Source organism: Rhinolophus ferrumequinum, chromosome 15 (assembly GCF_004115265.2).
Source record: "Rhinolophus ferrumequinum isolate MPI-CBG mRhiFer1 chromosome 15, mRhiFer1_v1.p, whole genome shotgun sequence".
NCBI classification, from domain to species: domain Eukaryota; kingdom Metazoa; phylum Chordata; class Mammalia; order Chiroptera; family Rhinolophidae; genus Rhinolophus; species Rhinolophus ferrumequinum.
In genome coordinates, this window is record NC_046298.1 from 44,212,195 (window position 1) to 44,230,953 (window position 18,759).

The following is an 18,759-nucleotide window of genomic DNA, read 5'->3' on the forward strand; positions in this document are numbered from 1 at the left end:
TGAATGGCTATAGATATAGAATAGATACAGAAAGTGAGGATGGGGGCGTGGGGTGGGGTCTGTCTGATGGTGGGGCAAAGGTGTAATGGCCAAAGAAAAGGTATCTTAAGACCGACAAATGAAACAGGCAAATCCATAGATTATGACAGAATTGATTACAGAGTAATTTACTTAGAGGAAGACTGGGTCAGAGCAGCACTAATGATTGACAAGACAAAGGGACAAAGAATGCAGTAGTACCAGGGCCATACCTCCTGGTGGTCTTGCGATACATGATTGTTTATAATCCATACCATCACTAGTTTGATATTTGTCAGTTGTCATGCCATTCCAGGTATTACTAATGAAAGTGTTTATGGCTATATTTTAAGATAATCATCAACTAGAAAGCTTTGATATGTTTACTAAGGACAGTGACGTTGGCTAACTACAGCATAAAACAAAAAATGAAATCTGGGACACAGAGATGGAGTCAGTTTTGTTCACATCTATGTCTATATAGTGTCACTTTGCCCAAATTCAGTTAGACAATGGAGGAGTGTGGTCCATAGCAAATATGTGATTTGCAAATATTTTTCCTATTCTGTGGGTTGTCTTTCATTCTCTTGATAGCGTCATGGTGCACAAAAAAATTTTTAATTTTGAGGAAGTCCTATATTTTTTTTTCTTCTATTGCTTGCGCTTTTGGTGTCCTAAGAAGCCATCACCAAATTAAAGGTCATGACGATTTATCCCTATGTTTTCTCCTAAGAGTTTTATAATTTTAGCTCTTACATTAGGTTTTGATCATTTGAGTTAAATTTTATTGTGCGGTAGGGGTCCAACTTCATTTGAGTGTGGAAATCCAGTTGTCCCAGCACCATTTGTTGAGGAAACCCTTCTTTTCCCATTGAATGGACTTAGCTTCCTTGTCAAAATCAATTGGCCATCGATGTATGGGTTTACTTCTGGATTTTCAATCTATTCCGTTGATTTATGTCAGTACCACGCTGCCTTTATGTCAGTACCACGCTGTTTGGATTACTGTAGCTTTGTAGTAAGGTTTGAAATGGAAAAGTGTGAGTCCTCCAACTTTGTTCTTTTTTCCCAATATTCTTTTGGCATTTGGGGTCCTTGCAATTCCATATAATTTTTAGGATCATCTTTTCCAATTCTGCAAAAAAATAAGGTGTTTTTTTTTGTTTTTGTTTTTTGACACTTTGATAGAGATTGCATTTAATCTCTGGATTGCTTTGGAGAGTGTTGCCATCTTAATAATATTGTCTTCCAATCCATGAATACAGGATGTCTTTCCATTTATTTGTCATTTTTAATTTCTTTCAGCCACGTTTGGTAGGTTTCAGTCGACAAGTCTTTCTTCTCATTGGTCAAGTTCATTTCTAAGTATTTTATTATTTTTGATGCTATTGTAAAAGGAATTGTTTTCTAAGTTTTCTTTTCAGATTGCTCGTTGCTAATGTAAAGAAATACAACTGGGTTTTGTGTGTTGATCTCGTATCTTGCAACTTTGCTGATTTATTTGGTCTAATAGGTTTTTTGTTGGGATTCTTTACCATTTTCTCTATATAAGATCATGTTATCTGTAAATATAGTTTTACTCCTGCCTTTATAACTTGGGTGCTGTTTATTTCTTTGGTAGCTAATTGCTCTGGATAGGACTTCCAGTGTTGGCTGGAAGAGGCAAAGGCAGGCATGATTTCCCTGCTCCTGATCTGGGGGGAAAGCTTTCAGTCTTTCACAATTGAATATGATGTTTGCAGAGGGTTTTTCAAGGGAGACTTCCCACATAGATGTCCCTGTAGATGTTTACAAATTTTTGTAGTGCCATAAAAATGTTTTTAATTAATCACAAGTTCAAATTGTGTTGGGTTGTTTCTATTATAAATCACCTCTTTCATTCTCTGCCTTTGAGACTTTATCCCAATACTGGCTGCCAAATGGCGCCACAGGCACCTCACAGCAGTGCCTGAAATCCAGAGCTCGCTGTGGTTGAGTGATTCATTTACCATCCTGTATTTTAAATGTTTTCTTCCTCTCAATTTAATCTTATTGTTCATTATTTCTTCATATAACAGGAAGATATGTACATATATAAATATTTTTATTATCACCATTATTTCTATGTGATACTGGGTGTTCCTGCATAGAACATAATTAATTTTATTAATATTTTTGACTGGCTCATTAACTTATAATTGGTACTTAGCATCACAGACTAAATCTGATTTTTTGAATTCATAAATTATTGTTTTTCAGAAACCAATAAAAATGTTCATATCCAAATGCATAATTGTAGAACATTAGTTCACTTACAGATTCAGAGAATCAAATTTGCAAAGTGGTTTTAGTATATGAATCCAAAGATAGTTTTGTGAAATTTTCAGAATTCTGATTACTAAATTAAATGGAAATTCATATTTTGGTTCTTTCTACTTAGTGTATATTCATTATTTTCAAATGAAGAATGTCCTTAAGCATAAAGAAAATATTTTGGAAAAAAAATTTCTGAAGTCATTAAGTCCCCCCTAAGTATTGTATTATTAAACACATTCAACCTTACAGATGTTCATTTTTCCACAAAACTGGACTTTTTGAATAAAGCTAGAAAATCACAAGACAAATTCAGTTGTCAAATATAATAAGAGCAATTTTATAGTGCTTTCTACATGCCAGCCCGTTCTGAGCACTTTACATGTAACAGCTCATTTAATCCTCAGCATAGCCTTAATGGGTGGGTACTATTATCCTCATTTTAAAAATGAGAAAACTGAGGCTCAAAGAGGTGAACTCACTTCCCCAAGGTCATATAGCTGTTAGCACTTAAAAAAAAAAAAAAAAAAAGTTGATCTCTAATTAGTCAATGTAAGAAGGTTACCTAAAATGTGAATGTGTGTACCCCAAAATTCTCTTCTTTACCCTAAGTGTAGCCTCGTGATTGCATGTACGGTCCCCAAGATGGAGAAGTAGGGTAGGCGCAGGTTAGTGGGGAAAGATACTAAGCTCAGTTTGTGATGAAGTGGAAGAATCTTCCACGTCAGAGAAACCACCAGGACACTGGGGGCTCAGATTGCTGGGTCAGTGACAATGAAACAGGCTAAGGACCGGGACTCCTGGTTAAAACCCTAGAGTCCCTGAGTTGCATCATTGGAGATGACATCGAATGTCCTATTTGGCATTTTATTTCAAAATTTCAGCGAGAAAAAAAAAAATCGACAGCACTTGGGAGATCCGGCCTGAGAACGGAGAGGTGCAGAATCCGGGCCAAGGCGTATCTTTGACACCACAAGACAGAGCAGCGGGGAGTTCAAATCCCCCCAGGCCTGAGAGGCGGAGGGAGGGGCCACGACCGGCTGGGTCCGGCCCTTAGGGCTTTGGGAGTGTAGCAACCACGTGGGGGCGCCAGAGACCCAGGCTTCCCGACCCGGGCTTTTTATGTAATATTGCACTTCAGGTGAGTCACAGGTAGGGAGGGGAGGGTCCAGCGGGGACTAGATGCAACAGTTCGCTGGATCCGAGGGGTGGCCAGGTACAGCCCACAGCATCACACCGGGAGTATCCACTCGTGGGCTCCTGTTCCGTACTGTGGGACAACAGAGGCAGATCATGACAGGGAAGCTACACTGCAACTCCCAGCAAGCCCTGGGGCATCCCACAATGAGTGCTTGCAGAGTTGCGCCCCAGTCCCTCATAGGAAATGTTGTCTACTTCCCCGAAGGCTGCCAACAATCATGGGGAAGAAGAATCGTTGCAAAGATGGCTCAGAGGCTTAAGGGAGATGTAGTTCTGCAAAGAGGAGTTACTGTAAGGCCCTGAGGGCTCCTGGAAAAAGTTGCTTTCAGCTGAGAAAGCCCAGATAGTCCAGAGAAGTGTAGTTCTAGGTCCTGATGAACAGTTTACAGAAGCTCACAGGAAAGGTAGCTCTAGATGAGTCCCAGGGCTGGAGCCCAGAGGTTCTCAGGAAAGAGATCTCAGCTCAGACCAGTGGAAATACCTCCAGAGGCTTATGAGAGGAAACAGTCTTGGGCCACAAGGGGGCCCAGTGTCCAGAGGCTTGTAGGAGAGAATTCTTGGGTCAAAAGGATAGCCCAGGGTTCCAGGGGAATCCATGGGGAGCACTCTTCTGTGGCCAGAAAGCTGGCTTACAGTCCTAGAGGCTCATGGGAAGGGGACTTCTGCCACTGGAAGGACACTCAGGGGGTACAGAGATTCAGGGAAGTGGGTTTCTCAAGCCAGGACTTCAGAAGCTGGTGGGAAATGGTCATTGGGCCCCAAGAGGTGTTCTAGGCCAAAGAGGAAAGCCGACTCAGACCCAGGGCCCAGAAGCCAAAGGGAGGGGCCATTACCATGTCCTGGGACTACTGAAGGGGGGATCTTCTGTCAGTCCCCAGGCTCATGGGACATGAACTCCTCTGGGGAACAAGCATCCAGCCCATCTCCCAGTGAGTGCACCTCACCTGGATTGCCTTTAGCTCCTTCTGGAAGCGGAGGATAAGCTCAGGCCCATTTTCCATGGTGGGAATGTGGAGGTGCTGGGGAAGAAAGTGCCATGAGGACAGTGCCCTGCTCCCCTCATTTCCCCCACCCCCAGCGGCAGCCCCACCTCACCTTGCCTTCATACAGGATTTGGTGCACAGGGCAGACCTGGCAAGCGGTGCCTGAGCCAAAGACTTCCCGAACCCGTCCCTCCTCCAGTGCTCGCACAACCTCCTTCATGGTGATCTTACGCTCTACTACCCGGAACTCTCCCTGCAGGGCAAGAAACAGCTATGAGCCCAGCGGACCTCTCCCACCCTGAGAACCGGAAAAGACAGAGACCCAAAGGGGGAGTCACACCGAGAGACACGCCAGTGCGCCCCCGCCACACCCCCTGCTGCACTGGCCCCCCCACTCCCGCCACCGGAAGACCCCACGCCCTCACCCAGGTCTGAGCCAGGTCCAGCAGACTCTGTCTGACGACTCCAGGCAGGATGACACCGTCCAGCGGTGGAGTCACCAGTTCCAGCACTGAGTCAGGTGGAAGGCATGGGGGTGTTACCTCATACCCTACCATCCTCTTAGGGGCCCCCCCACCCCCATCCTTGAGACCTGCAATCTACTAGGAATTATGGCACCACCCACTTCCACCAGGGTCCGGGTGGGTCCTGGGTGGGCTCACCGCCATCCTCGTAGGTCCAGTAGATGAAGATGTTCATGGTGCCCACTTCGGTGAGCTGGTGGTCAGACCCATACAGCCAGAGGACCTGCTCACAGCCCTGCTTTTTCGCCTCCTGCTGCACAAACACCGTAGGCCCATAATTCCTGGTACAGAACAATATGGACAACCAGGGAAGTGAACCCCGTCATTCTCCAGCATAGCCCTAGATGAATCTTTCCACACCAGGGCTGACCCCACTCCTCCCCAATTCACAGTCCTCCCATGGCGCCCCAGTGCCCCCAGGACAGAATCCCTGGCCAGTAGCTTGGGGTCAAAGACCTAAGTGGTCCGTCCTCCCGTGGCCCCCTCTTCCCACTCTCCAGATCACAAATGTATCGCTGTGTCCTTTGCTGGGATCACCTTCTTCATCCAACTCCCCAACTGTCTTTCAAAACCACCAGTGATGGTACCTACTCTTGGAGGCATTTCTGAACCTCCAGGCCTCCCCTGGGCTCGAATAAATTGGGCTACCTCGATGATTTCCCAAGTCACCTTGTTATAACATTGTCTCTCACCCAAAGCTGACCTCTCCCCTCACCTGCTCACAAGCCTCCCACAGCTCCTCATCACTCTGGGACAAGATCACGGCCCCTCAGTCTGGTGTTCAGGGCCTGGCCTGCTCTGTACGAGACTTATTTTCCCTCCCTGACCATTTCTGTGCCTCTGCCCCTCCTCCCTGCCCCCACACATGTGGTCCCCAGGATTATTTACCACCTTTTGTACCTAGGAAACCGTCTCCTTCCTACCCATCAGACTCAGTTGATGTGTCACCACCTCTTCAGTGAAGACTTTGAAAATGCCCCAGTCACCTCCATCAGATCACATGCTGCCCTGGACATTGGGGCTTCCAAGCTGGTGGGAGCCCCTGGAAGGCATGGCCAGGATCTGACTCATCTGTGTCCCCAGCTTCACTTAGCACAGGGCCTGGCCCTCAGGAGAGCTCACAGGATGTCTCTGAAAGGACCTGAAAGAACTCCCAACTGCAACACTTGCTACCCCAATACGCCCTTACCCCCTCTCTGCCTTGATCACCAACCAGGAGACCTTCCCTGCTGTCCTGAACCAAGGCCCCTGGTGAGATAGACTTACACAGAAAGTTCACACACAGGGTGATGTGTGCTGGAGTCCCAAGGGACTATGTGGGAGCTAGGTGGGGAAGGGAGGGGCGGCGAGCCTGGGTGTTCAGAGGACGCTATCTGGAGGTGAGAGCAATGAACTAAATATAAAATTAATTTCTAGGGGCCGGCCCGGTGGCTCAGGTGGTTGGAGCGCCATGTTCCTAATGCCGAAGTGGCCAGTTCGATTCCCACATGGGCCAGTGACCTGCACCCTCTACAGTTAAGATTGTGAACAATGGCGCTCCCTGGAGCTGGGCTGCCATGAGCAGCCAGAGGTTGGCATGAGCTGCTGAGGGCTACTGTGTGCTGTGCAGGAGCGGCTAGTGGTCAGCGTGAGTGGCCAGCAGCCATTGTGAGCAGCCGGCAGCCGGCAAGAGCTGCCCTGAGCTGCTGTGAGCAGCCAACCAGCGACCGACTGCCTCAGCCGGGGGAGCGCGAGGCTCATAACACCAGCGTGGGCCAGGGAGCTGGGTCCTACACAACTAGGCTGAGAAACAACGGCTGGAACCGGAGTGGGGGGGGAGAGGCAGAAGAAGGGGAAAAACAAAAAAATTAATTTCTAGAGGCTTCCTGGGGACCAATCCCGGTTTCCCCCCCGACTTCCACCCAACACTTTCCTGTCTCTGAGCTGGTTTGTGCATAGTGCTTAGCGAGGCCTGCGCGCACACACCATCCTGGGCCACCACGGTGCCAATTTGCGGGCAGAGTTGTCCCCAGCCATGTGAAACAGGATGGGGAGGATAATGGACATCCAAAGACATAGCCCAAAGCGTGGGTACTGGCCCTGCGTCTCCGACATCCAGTGTACCAGACATGGGGTGGAGGCAGCACTACTTACCCACCCAGCTTGCAGTCGCCGACCCCACCCACCCAGGCCCGGATGAATGTTGGGTCAGCCAGGAGGGAGACAGGGCTCATGGCGTCTCCAGGGAAGTATGAGTCCACTGGGCAGAGAATGACGAACAGGAGGGCTTGTGTGGAACGGGCGACACCTAGCGAAGGCTGAGATGGGCAGGAGGGCATTTCAGGGACCCAGGAGCCCAGATCCCCAGCCTCTCCCCTGACCCGGGAGTCCGGTCCCCAGCCCTTCCTTTGAGGACCCCCCCACCCCAGTCTGGTTTCCAGCCCCGCCCCACCCCAGCCCTGAGGATCGTGCCCACCTCGTTCCCGAGGAACACAGGCCGCACGTAGAGGCTGGCACCCACGCTGTCAGGAACCCAGTCTTTGTCCACTTCCACAAGCCGGCGGATGCACTCGAGCAACTCGACCTTGTCGAAACTCTGCACAGGGTACCGGCAAGTCAGGGTTCCCTCATGGCCTCACCCTCGCTGCACCCCGCGCCCTCCTCGGCCCAGACGTGAAGGACCCCTCACCGGCAGGCAGAGGCGCAGGGCCGAGCGCAGCATCCGGTCCATGTTGAGCCAGGGTCGGAAGAGCCGCACCCGGTGGTCGCTGCCTTTGAACGCCTTCATACCCTCAAAGAGCTGCAGGGAACAGATGGGTGGGTGGCTCAGAGACCACCTCAGACAGTCAGGAAGAGACAGAGACACCAAGACAGACTGATACACAAGCATAGAGACGCAGAAGGAAGCAGAGACAGAGAGCTGGGCAGAGACGAACCCGCTGAGCACAGAGGAAGAGAAAGAGAGAAGAGAGAAACAGATACAGAGACCAAGAGAGGGAGGCACTTGAGAAAGCAAAGGACAGAGACCAGAGAAAAGACAACAGAGACCCAGGGACAGAGGTGCAGAGAGAACGCAATGTTTAAGCCATGTTACTGGTACTATTTCTTGGGACTGGATGACGGCCTGGAAGTTATGTTTGTAGAGTCCTTGTATTTTTACAGAAACACTGAAATAGCTATGGATGAAATAATATATAATGTCCAGGATTTGCTTCAAAATCCTACAGAAAGGGGGAAGTCCAGATGCAATGAGATGGTGACCAACCAAGTTAACTGGTGAAGCAAGGTGACGGGGGGCAGGGGGCGCGGGCCCTAATCACTCTACTTTTAAGTTTGAGGTTTCCCCACAATAAAAACTTTTTTTTTCAATACAAAAAAATTCTGATCCCCGGCACCCTGATGTTCCCCCCACCTCCCCACTCCTACCCTCAACCCCGACCTTCCAGGTCCCACAAGATCTGTTTTCACCTCAACCTCCTATACTCACACTGCCCACTGGGACCCCCTGCTGCCACCATGGCCACCTCCTGCTCCCAGATTCTGTACTTGTTGGATCCTCTGCTAGGAAACTCTCCTCCTCGTGTCTTTCAACTCACCTCTTAGGCCTCAGCTTAAATGTCACATCCTTCCTGGTGTAGCCTCATTCCCAGACAGGTCAGGATACCCTGATTCTTGCCCCATGGTTCCATGTTTGCTTCTTTAACATCTGCTTCCATACAAACTAAATGACATAGAGCAGGGAACTCCCCAGACCCCTGTGCCCAGGACAGGGCTTAGCACATAGTAGGTTTTTGATGAATGAATAAATAACTAAATGCATGAGTGAAGAATATGTAACAAGCAAAAATAGCCAGGATATTTTGGGGAAAATAAAAGAATAGGAACAAGAAGTGGGAGTGAGAAGACTTACCAGATATTAAAACACATTCTAAATCTACAATATTATAAAATGAGTGACATGAACATATGAGTAAACAGATTGAACAATGGAAGAAACTAAAAAGTGGATTATAAAGCAATGGAGGAAAACATGGTTAATTCAATTAAATGGTGTTGGGACAATCAAATATCCACCTCAGAAAAAAAATAAATTGGATCCCTATCTCACACCTTACATCAGGAAAAATTCCAGGTACATTAAAGATTGAAATGAAACAAATTAAACCATAAAATCTATAGAAGAAAACACAAGATAATGAATCATTTTATGTCTTGAACTGGGGATGGTACTCTATTATGACAAATCTCAGACCAAAAAAGAAAAAACTGATACATTTGACTGCATAAAAATAAAATGGTGAGAGAGTTTCAACTCATATCACAAATAATTTATCTAATATACTAAATACTCCTACAAATAAATTTTTAAATTTATTTAAAACCCACTCTGATAGAAAAATCAGCCTAGAAAATAGACAGCTCACAGAAAGGAAATAATAATGGCTCTTATGCTTGTGAAAGTTGCTTGTAAAAATATGGCCAATTTCATAATTAGGGGGAATGTGCAAATTAAAATTACTTTGAGATAACTTCCAAACCACTTAGGAGACTGGAGATTTATGAGTATGACAAGGGTCGTCCAGGGTATGGGGGAAATGGGTTCTGCTGGTGGGTATAGAAATTGATACAACGTCCACAGAGGTAGATGGGGCAATATTTATCACAATGACACATACTCCTTAACCCAACAGTTCTAGAAACTGGAGAGATACACCTGCACTTAAAGGAAGTGAGGTGAATTTACTAGATTGCTTATTGCAACGTTGTTTACGTAGCACAAGACTGAAAACAACCTAGGTGTCCAACAATAGGGGACTGCCTACATGAGGCATTGTTAAGATGGATTACCATGCTCAGCAAAAAGAAGGAAAAAGCTCCTCAGGGGCTGCTCCACCTCCAACAAGCATCAAAAGAAGAAAGCAAGATGCCAGACAGTGAGTGTACAGTCTGCTACCTCTTGTGTGTAAAGAATGGGGTGAAACAGTTACATCAGTGTTGATATCCAAAAAGCAGAACTCTCTGGAAGGGCGTGGGAACTGGTAATGGGGGCTGCCTCGGGGGTAGGCAGCAAGGAGGCTGGGGAACTGGGGACGTATATTCCCTCTTTCAGTTAGAATTTTGAACTGTGAACATATGACCCATTTTTATAAAAGATGTTAATTTAAAAAACACTCCATTCTTTCGTCTCGGCTATCGACATGCCATCCAGACTGAGGAAGACCCGGAAACTTAGGGGCCACGTGAGCCACGGCCACGGCCCCATCGTCAAGCACCGGAAGCACCCAGGAGGCCGCGGTAATGCCGGTGGCTTGCATCACCACAGGATCAACTTTTTTTTTTTTTTTTAATTTATTGGGGTGACAATTGTTAGTGAAAGGATCAACTTTGACAAATATCACCCAGGTTACTTTGGGAAAGTTGGTATGAGGCATTACCACTTAAAGAGGAACCAGAGCTTCTGTCCAACTGTCAACCTTGATAAACTGTGGACCTTGGTCAGTGAGCAGGTAAATGCTGCCCAAAACAAGACTGGAGCTGCTCCTATCATTGATGTGGTGCGATCGGACTACTACAAAGTCTGGGGAAGGGAAAGCTCCCAAAGCAGCCTGTCATCGTGAAGGCCAAATTCTTCAGCCAGAAGAGCTGAAGAGAAGATTAAGGGTGTTGGAGGGGCCTGTGTTCTGGTAGCTTGAAGCCACACGGGAAGTTCATTAAAGCTCCAATGTTTTTCTTAAAAAGAAACAAAAAAAAACAACTCCAAATAAAAATAACTATGTTGTACACCTGAAACTATGATAATACCCTCATAATATTGTATGCCAACTATAACTGATAATTTTTTTTTAATTAAAAATTTAAAAATACTGGGAGATAAGGACAGAAAGCAGATTAATGGTTGTCAGGAGCTGGGGCAAAGGGAATGGGGAGTGACTCCTCAATGGGTGTGGGGTTTCTGTTCAGGGCGATGAAAAAGTTCTGGAATTAGATCGAGGTGATGGGTGCATAACACTGTGAGTGTACTAAATGTCACTGAATTGCAGACTTTAAAATGGTTAAAACGGTATACAGTTGACTCTTGAACAATGCAGGTTTGAACTTGCACGGGCCCACTTACATGCAGCTATTTTTCAACTGGCCACAGTTTTATGTTAGGTGCATTATTATGTATATGTATTATTACCACGATAATAAAAAAATAACCACACATGTGGTCAGCTTGTTATTCCACACATGCTCCAGAGCGTGGATGATATGGTAACGTGATCTTCCCATTCCCTCAGCTGGCCTTAGTTCCAAATGTGCCCTAAATGAGAAGGATGGCAAAAATATAGGTTTTGTATGCCAGGGCCTCTACACCCCTTCATCTGCACTGAAGGAAAAGTACTGAGTCCCCAGCTGGAGGACAGAGAAGTAAATAATGGTGGTTTCCAAAAACCACCTTCCTGGGGACATAGTCCTGACTGTCCATCCTTAGTATCTAGCTGCTACCGAAGGTGTATTTCTCCTGCACAGAACTGATTGGTCCTAGTCAAATGTCCAGCGTAGGTGGGGAAAAAAAAGCCCTTAAAATTCTGAAAAGAAAAAAAAAAGAAAAACATGCCTAATGTCATAGAACCATATCCTAAGGGACAAAAACTATTCAAACTACAAACCAGCTATTCAGGAAGACTTTGCTTTCAACCATAGCTTTAAGTCGTAAACAAAATACCGCCTGGGTATCTCTCCTTACAGGCCCTTCACCAAGCCCCGCAAAACCAATCCGCCTCCTGAGTCCCCATATGGGGACAATCTCATGGTCTACCTGGTTACCTGGGCAAACCTCTGGGCACCATCCTGGGCCCTCCCTTCATTTCTCTCGCCCAGCCTGCCAATCTCTCCTGTCCCCGAATCTCTTTGCCCTGTCCCCTCCTGTCCCACCCGAGCTCAGGCCTCCACATCTACTGTTCTCTCCTGCCTGGACCTTTGCCCCAGCCTGGCATCCTGGCCTCCAGTCTCCCCGCCTCCAGCTCATCTTTCATGTCCTGAGAGGGGTCTCACTGTACTACAGCTGGCCCTGCTTCGCACCTGCTCAGAGCCACAATGGCTCTCACCGCCCTTGACAAGGTCCCAGCCCCTCAATTCCTCTGTGGCTCTGATGACATCCTCGGCCTCCTCTGCCATGTTCCAACCCCACAATTCCCCCCAAATACGCTGGGCTCTTCTTTGTACTATGTCTCTGTACTGGCTGTCCCCTCTCCCTCTAATACCCCAAGCTCTCCTCTTTGCCAGGACAAACCCCACTTTCTTCCAAGTTAGAGATAGAACTGGGTTCCTCTTCCAGCCTCCCACAGTGCCTCGGCTGCCTCCATCAGAGTTCAGATCACACTGGGCTGTAACCAAAACGTGGGGTTTTCAAGTGAAGGAACTGAGCCTGCTCATCTCAGGAACCCCAGCATCACCAGCACAGGGCACAGAACATGAAAAGCCTCAGAAAATGGATGATGAGTACACGGAAAAAAGAAATACACAAAAAGCAGACCCAGGGAGGTGGACCGGGCAAGAAATATAGCAAGAGGGAAGTGATACACAGACGGGGACAGAGACCGGCTGCCATACAACCTGTAGCGAGTAGTGGAGAGCAGAGCAGGCCGGGTGCAGTATGAGGTTCTGAAAGGGCTGGATTCGGGGCTGGCCCCAGCCCTTCTTCTCGTTCCATTCCACCATCAGCATGTGGTCAGTAAATGTCTTCCCAAACACCAGGGGCTCGCTGGGGTCAGGCTTCTTACGAGGCTCCTGTGTCATTTCCAACTGTAGGTCTGCAGCCTGAAAAAAGACAGGGGACCCCGGTGTCCTGGAATCTGGCCACAACCTCCAAACTGAAAAACTACAACTCCCATGCATCTCTGGGGCTAAGACCCAGAGAGGAGGGACCTGTGCTCCCAGAGGCTTTTGGGACATGCAGTTTCAACTCTTTCCCACAGCCTGATGGCAGGTAATTTGGCTATCCCATTGCTATCCACCTTCACCTCTGAACCCTGGACCTCTTGGAAATACCCAAATCCAGCCCCCAGCCCCCAACTTCTTCAGGCCCAGTAGTTCAGGCCCCCAGCCCATCTTCCTTGAGATCTAAAAGTATAGTCCCCTCCTTTCACCTTGAAGTTGGACGAGGCATATCTTCTGGGACCACACAGAAGCCAAGGGACAGGAAGAAGTTTTCGGGCCCAAATCTGGGGGTGGAGACAGAATTAAGAAAGGTGGTGAAGCCAGGAGAGAGAGAGATCAGAAGGCCCTGGCACCTCCTTTGCCGCCTGCTGCACTTGAGATGTCCCTCTGGCCTGCTCTGTCCCAGACCCAAAGCATTACAGACAGGGCCTGTGGTCTGGCCAAGCCCCTTCCCCTGTCCTGATCAGCATGTAGCAGGAGGGGATCCTGAAGGAGGCCAAGTCACCTCCCTGCTCCTATGAGGGCCATCCCTAGAAAGAGCTGAATCAGCTCCCATCCCCTCCTCCATGCTGGGGCAGAGTCAAATACAGGCACCTCCCACCAAAGGGAACTTTGGCCCCAGTCCTGAGACCAGCTCAGACAGAAGACGGCGAGGGAAGGTATGCAGGTAAGGGAAGGCCTCCCTGGGGGACCCAAATCCTGATAAGAGCTAGAAAAGTGGGGGACCTATAGGTTCCCCCAGGACCCAGGATCTAGGCCCTAAGCCCCTCCTCCCTCAGACTCACAAGTCCAGACCCTCAGCCCCCTCCTCATTAAGACCCAGAAGTCAAGGCCTGCAGTCCCTCCTCCCTCAGGCCCTAGGAGTCCAAGTTCATATTCTTTCACGGTATTAGATCTACTGAACTCAGATTCCCTGAAGCCCCTAACCCCACCTCTTGGACACCAGTCATCAACGGACATTATCCAGATGAACACTCCCCTTGTAGCCCTACTCAAGGCCAGCCGGGGAGAGCAGGTCTAGCTGTGTCCAACAGGATGACCTCTCCCCAGTGTTCTTGGACTTCACAATGCTTCTTTCCCCAGCCTGGCAGGAATGCAGCTGGGTCATGAGGCTGGGGGAGACTGAACAGCCTAGCCTGCTCCTGCCCTGCAAGCTGACACTAATCAGTGAGAATGGATGTGAATGGCAGCGGTCACTGGTCAATAGGTGAGTCATGGGGAGAGTGGGACTGTGGGCTACAATGTCTTAAAGTCTGGGCCATGAAGTCTGAGGAGTAGCCCTGGATAGTGCAGGGCCCAAAGGGCTTCTGGTACGAATAGAGTGTGCTTCCGAAACATGGCCACTAGGTGGCGATGTGTAGCCTGCACAAGCCTGCAGCCATGCTTCCGTCCAGGAGGCAACAGGACACCAACCATATGGAGAATACGGACACACACGGCGGAGACAGCCAGTATCTGGGCAAGAGAGCAGCCCTCAGAGGGAGCCAGAACGGAAAAAAAATAAAAGGGAGCAAGAGAGGGAAGAGAAAGAATGAGAAAAAGATAGAGATACAGATATAAAAACACCTACTTTAAAGAATAGTAAACAAGCTCAAGAGTTGCCAAAATAGATATGATCATAAGGATAAAGAGAGACTGAGACAAGAGACAAAGAAACTCAGGGAAAGTAAAGCTGGGAGAAATCAAGAAAAAATACCGAAGGTAGAATAAAAAGGAGAGAGAGAGAAAGAGAGAGGACAAGGAAAAGGGAAATAGATGAAGACCAAACTTCAGGCAACAGAGCACACAATGAATGGGAGAGCCAGAGAAATGAGGAAGGACTGCAAGAGACAGACTGATGCCAAGACCCGGAGAGAAACTGTTTCAGTGAAGCTTAGAGACAGATATCCAGGAGAGAGAGAAAGAAGAGGCAGAAAAACACACCCACAAGGCAAAGGTGCGGGCAGTGTCCAGGAGATCTGCCCTGGCCATAGAGTCTCTGTCACACTGAGAGAAGCTGCCTTCATCCTCCCAGGACATTTCCCTAGGGGTAGGGAGTCTCACCACAGGGATTGAGTCCAAAGGAGACTCTCAGATGGTAGATGAGCTTTTGGAACAGAGAGTAAAAGAATTGGGGCTGAATTAAGAAATGAGGAAGGTTTTGGGAGTGCATAGGGCAGGGCTCTGTAATACTATGGAGAGTTCACAGTGTCTCATTACAGCTCAGGACTGTCTCCACCACAGTCCAGGACTGTCCTCTCCTGATGGTGACACTGTCCAGGAGTGTCACAATCAAAGCCCAGGATTGTCTCTGTCATAGTTGAGCACTGTTCCTTCACACTTCAGGACTGCCCCCACATCACAGCCCAGGAAGAGTCCCCATCATAATGCAGTGCTGTCCATGTCTCAGCCTGGGATGGTCCCTATCACAGCCCAAAACTGTCCCAGTTAAAGCCCAAAACTGTCCTTGTCACAGCCCAGGACTGATACCTTCACATGTAAAATTGTCCCATTATAGCCCAGGACTCCCCCATCACAGACCAGAACCGTCCTACGACAGTCCAAGACTCTCCACATCCCAAACTGTCTCTGTTACTGTCCACAACTGTCCCACCACAATTCCCAGGAGTGTGACAATCAAAGTCCAGATTGCCCGGGTCATAGCCCAGGCCTGTCTCCATCAGTCACTGAGACTCCAAAAAAATAAAAATCTTCCCTGCTATTTATTCATCAAGCTTGGATGAGAAATAAGGTTCAAAGCTAACAGGAAGCACCTCTTCCAAGGTTATGCTGTAGCTGTCAAGGGTTGTAATGACGCACTTCTTGGAGCTGTTATTGTTTCCTTCCTCACTGAGAAACTTTGTTCTCTAATCATGGACTTTCCGAAGCTCTGCTGATTGACGTATCAGTAAGAATGGACTGTCTCCTGATTGATGTTACAGTAAGAATGGACTGTCTTGCTCTTGCCTGGAGTATCTCTGTCACTTTGACAATGAGAAACTGCCTCAATTTCAAACCCAGGTGTAATGCAGGGATTCAGCTCCCACTCCCCGCACAAGAATGCAGGATATGGTGAGGCCAAAAAGGAATAACAATGGAGCCATAGACAGGGGAGCCACACCACCCCACTCTCGATGGCTGCCGGTGGAGACACAAAAGCAAACATCCGCCAGTACCCCAACAAGGGGTCTTCCTGTACGCCAGTCTCGCTAGCGGCTGGGTGAAATACAGGAAGTAGGATCAAAATGATCCACAATCCGCTCGCTAACTGCACTTGCTAGCCACCATCTGCGCTTGCTAGCATAGCCATGGCAGTTATATTAGTGGCTAATGGCCAACTGGTTATAGCTGATGGCCAACTAGTTACCGCTGATGGCCATCTACTACCCAGCCAGCACCTTTCCACCAGAGGTCGAGAGCCTGGAAACGGCTCTTTGGGACTCCGTCCCTACACCGGTGCCTACACCGGGTGCGGGCTTCAGACAAGAGCTCTGGGGACCCAACAGTCCACATCTATCTTAACCTTTAGTTCCAAGAAAATATAGTTCCAAGAAAATAGGGCTTTGAATCCAATTCCCAGTCCAGACCTAAGGATGAACTCTGCGCCTTCTTCATCTCACCCGCTTCCCTAGAGGTCCTGGGAGGCTTATTCCGGCGCACCCCTAGTACCAACTGACTATTCCCTCCTTAATCCCCCACCCAGTGCCGGGCGTCTCCCATTACTGTCCCCTCCTCCAAGTTTCCCTCCTCAGACCTCCCGCCCCGGTCTCCTTCCCACTAATTACCTCCCTCCCACCCCCCACTAAAGCTTCGTGCTCCTTTCCGAGGGGGCCCTCCCCCCGTCTTCTTCGGCGCCTCGCAGCGGAACCCGAGCGCCAGAGGAATAGCGCCAGGCCGGACGGGCTGCGGGCGAGTGGTCCCCCCGGAAGTGCGCCTCCCCTCGGTGTTCTCCAGCCCCCCAACTCCGGGCCGCAAACCCACCTGTCCCACTGCAGCTGCGGCCATGGTTGGTGCGGGGGGTAACTGTTCCCGCCTGGGCCGCCGCCCGGGAGAAAGACGTTCCGACCCCGCCCTGTCCACGCCCCCTCCCACCCCCGCCCCAGGCCTCCCTAGTTACAGGGCGCCCTCGGGGAGACCGGCCCTGCTGCAGAGAACATGCTCTGGAACGCGCGGGGACCAAGGGGAGTAAACCGAAATACACCCTCCTCCCAGGCGCCATCCAGGGTCTTTCCAGCCGTACTCATGCTGTTCAAGAACATGCATGCAGTTGGTTTTCAAAAATGCCTTTTAATAGGTTCTGCTACGGAGCGCTAGTGAGGAAAAGCAGCCCTGGGTAAGAGATGAAAGGCAAGGAACAGCACCTCCGCAGATCTCGATTCCTTGGTGAAAAGGAAAAAGCACACTATACATGTCGGTGGGTGCATAGCATGTAAATGAAAAGGGAAAAGACTTTTTAAGAAAAAAAGGCCTCTGAAGAGGATAGCAGGTAGGGATGAAGGGCTTGCCGTCAAACCCTGTTTGAATATAGTTTTTCTTTCCAACGAGAACATATGTGTATTCTTTGTAACTTTTTAAGAAATAAAAACACCTACAGTTCACCATGTCTCTCCTTCCAGTCCCTTTCATCATTGAGGCTCGAAAATTTTCAATCCCCGAATTCATCAATGAGGCTCTAAGAACAGCTCCTAGAACAGGATTTCCTGGTTATGCCCCTTCACGAGTGTCTCCCTAACTTTAGGACCTCCAGAGGCAGTTAGCCAATTGTTCCTCGGTCACTGTGCCGCCCAAACCTTCCGTGGTCAGAGTTCCCGCAACTCCTGCATCTAGATTAGTGTGACACTAAACTATTGTTCCTGCTGTAGCCTCAAACTTCGGTCCTTAAGCCACTGTGTCTCTGTAATTCGACCCTGGCACATTTTGACCCCAAATTCTGTCCGCTAGCCCGAACAGGCCCAGGCCCAGGCAGTTAAATTCCAAACCCTCCACCCGCAGGAAGTCTCCCGGTTTCCCCTCCTCCCCCACTACCTAACCTGGGGCTTGTAGGGGTGCGGCACCCGCAAAACGACCTAGGCCAATCAGCGATTGCCACACCCCCAGCCGCGGCCAATCCGCAGCAGCTGTGCAACTCCACACCCTCACCTGGGGGACACATCCCGAAATGGGCCCCGCGCCCCACGAGGGGGAAATCTGGGTCAGCCCACCCAGCCAGGGTGTCCGCGTCCCCCACTTTCCAACTCCCCACCCCGTTCCTCCTCCCCCAGGAGTCCGGAACCCAGCTCCTCCTCCCTCCGTCTCAGGAGTCTCAACCCCCAGTTCCCTCTTCCCTCAGAATTTTGGCGCTGTCCACCCTCCTGCTCCGCAGGCAGTGAGGTCAAAACTCCTTTCCTTTAAGGGCCAAGAGTAAAAAAGAGGCCCATTTGCTTCACTTCCTCATTATCTTCCTCATTAGCTCCTAGTTAGAGCTTAATTTGCTCTCCCCTGCCAACCTTTTAACTAGGGCACTGGTGAAGCCAATCTGCAATACTTTTCCCAGGAGCCCCCGGTGAGAGGCTTCTGCTGCAGGGCCTGCTGGGAGTTGTAGTGCCTCGGGTCGAGGCCACGCGTGGGCCTAGGGTGGGTGGGAAGGGTGGTGTGACAGGGCTCATAAAGGACAGAAAATAAATGTAATGATGTCCTCCTCCTTTTGGCTGCAGATTGCTTTTTTGGGATCCTGTGGGGTGGTTTGGCACATTGGTTAGTGGGCTTAATGTCTAGAGTGGGAGGCTACACCTGAGAGGCAGAGGACAGAAGTTGGAATTTGGGAGACTGAGTTTGAAGTGGGAGACTCCTAGTCAGGAAAGCCCAGGTGGAAATGTGGAAAA

At 49.1% G+C, this 18,759-nt stretch overlaps 1 protein-coding gene and 1 pseudogene across 2 annotated transcripts; one reads left to right on the plus strand and one right to left on the minus strand.

Annotated features, from left to right (window-relative positions):
* Positions 1 to 3,158: 3,158 nt before the first annotated feature.
* BCAT2 (branched chain amino acid transaminase 2) lies at positions 3,159 to 16,970 on the minus strand. Of its 2 annotated transcripts, XM_033128331.1 has the most exons (11): positions 16,880 to 16,970; positions 13,129 to 13,203; positions 12,596 to 12,799; positions 7,686 to 7,796; positions 7,473 to 7,592; positions 7,151 to 7,314; positions 5,156 to 5,298; positions 4,919 to 5,004; positions 4,606 to 4,746; positions 4,455 to 4,529; positions 3,159 to 3,580 (listed from the first exon to the last, which is right to left on the minus strand). In XM_033128331.1, the coding sequence occupies exons 1-11, from the start codon at positions 16,901 to 16,903 to the stop codon at positions 3,542 to 3,544; spliced, it is 1,182 nt and encodes a 393-aa protein (XP_032984222.1). In that variant the 5' UTR covers positions 16,904 to 16,970; the 3' UTR covers positions 3,159 to 3,541. The 2 variants fall into 2 exon arrangements, with proteins under 2 accessions (XP_032984222.1, XP_032984223.1); XM_033128332.1 differs by lacking the exons at positions 12,596 to 12,799; positions 13,129 to 13,203; positions 16,880 to 16,970 and adding an exon at positions 8,593 to 8,726.
* Positions 9,478 to 10,704, plus strand: LOC117034893 (60S ribosomal protein L27a-like; annotated as a pseudogene).
* Positions 16,971 to 18,759: the final 1,789 nt, after the last annotated feature.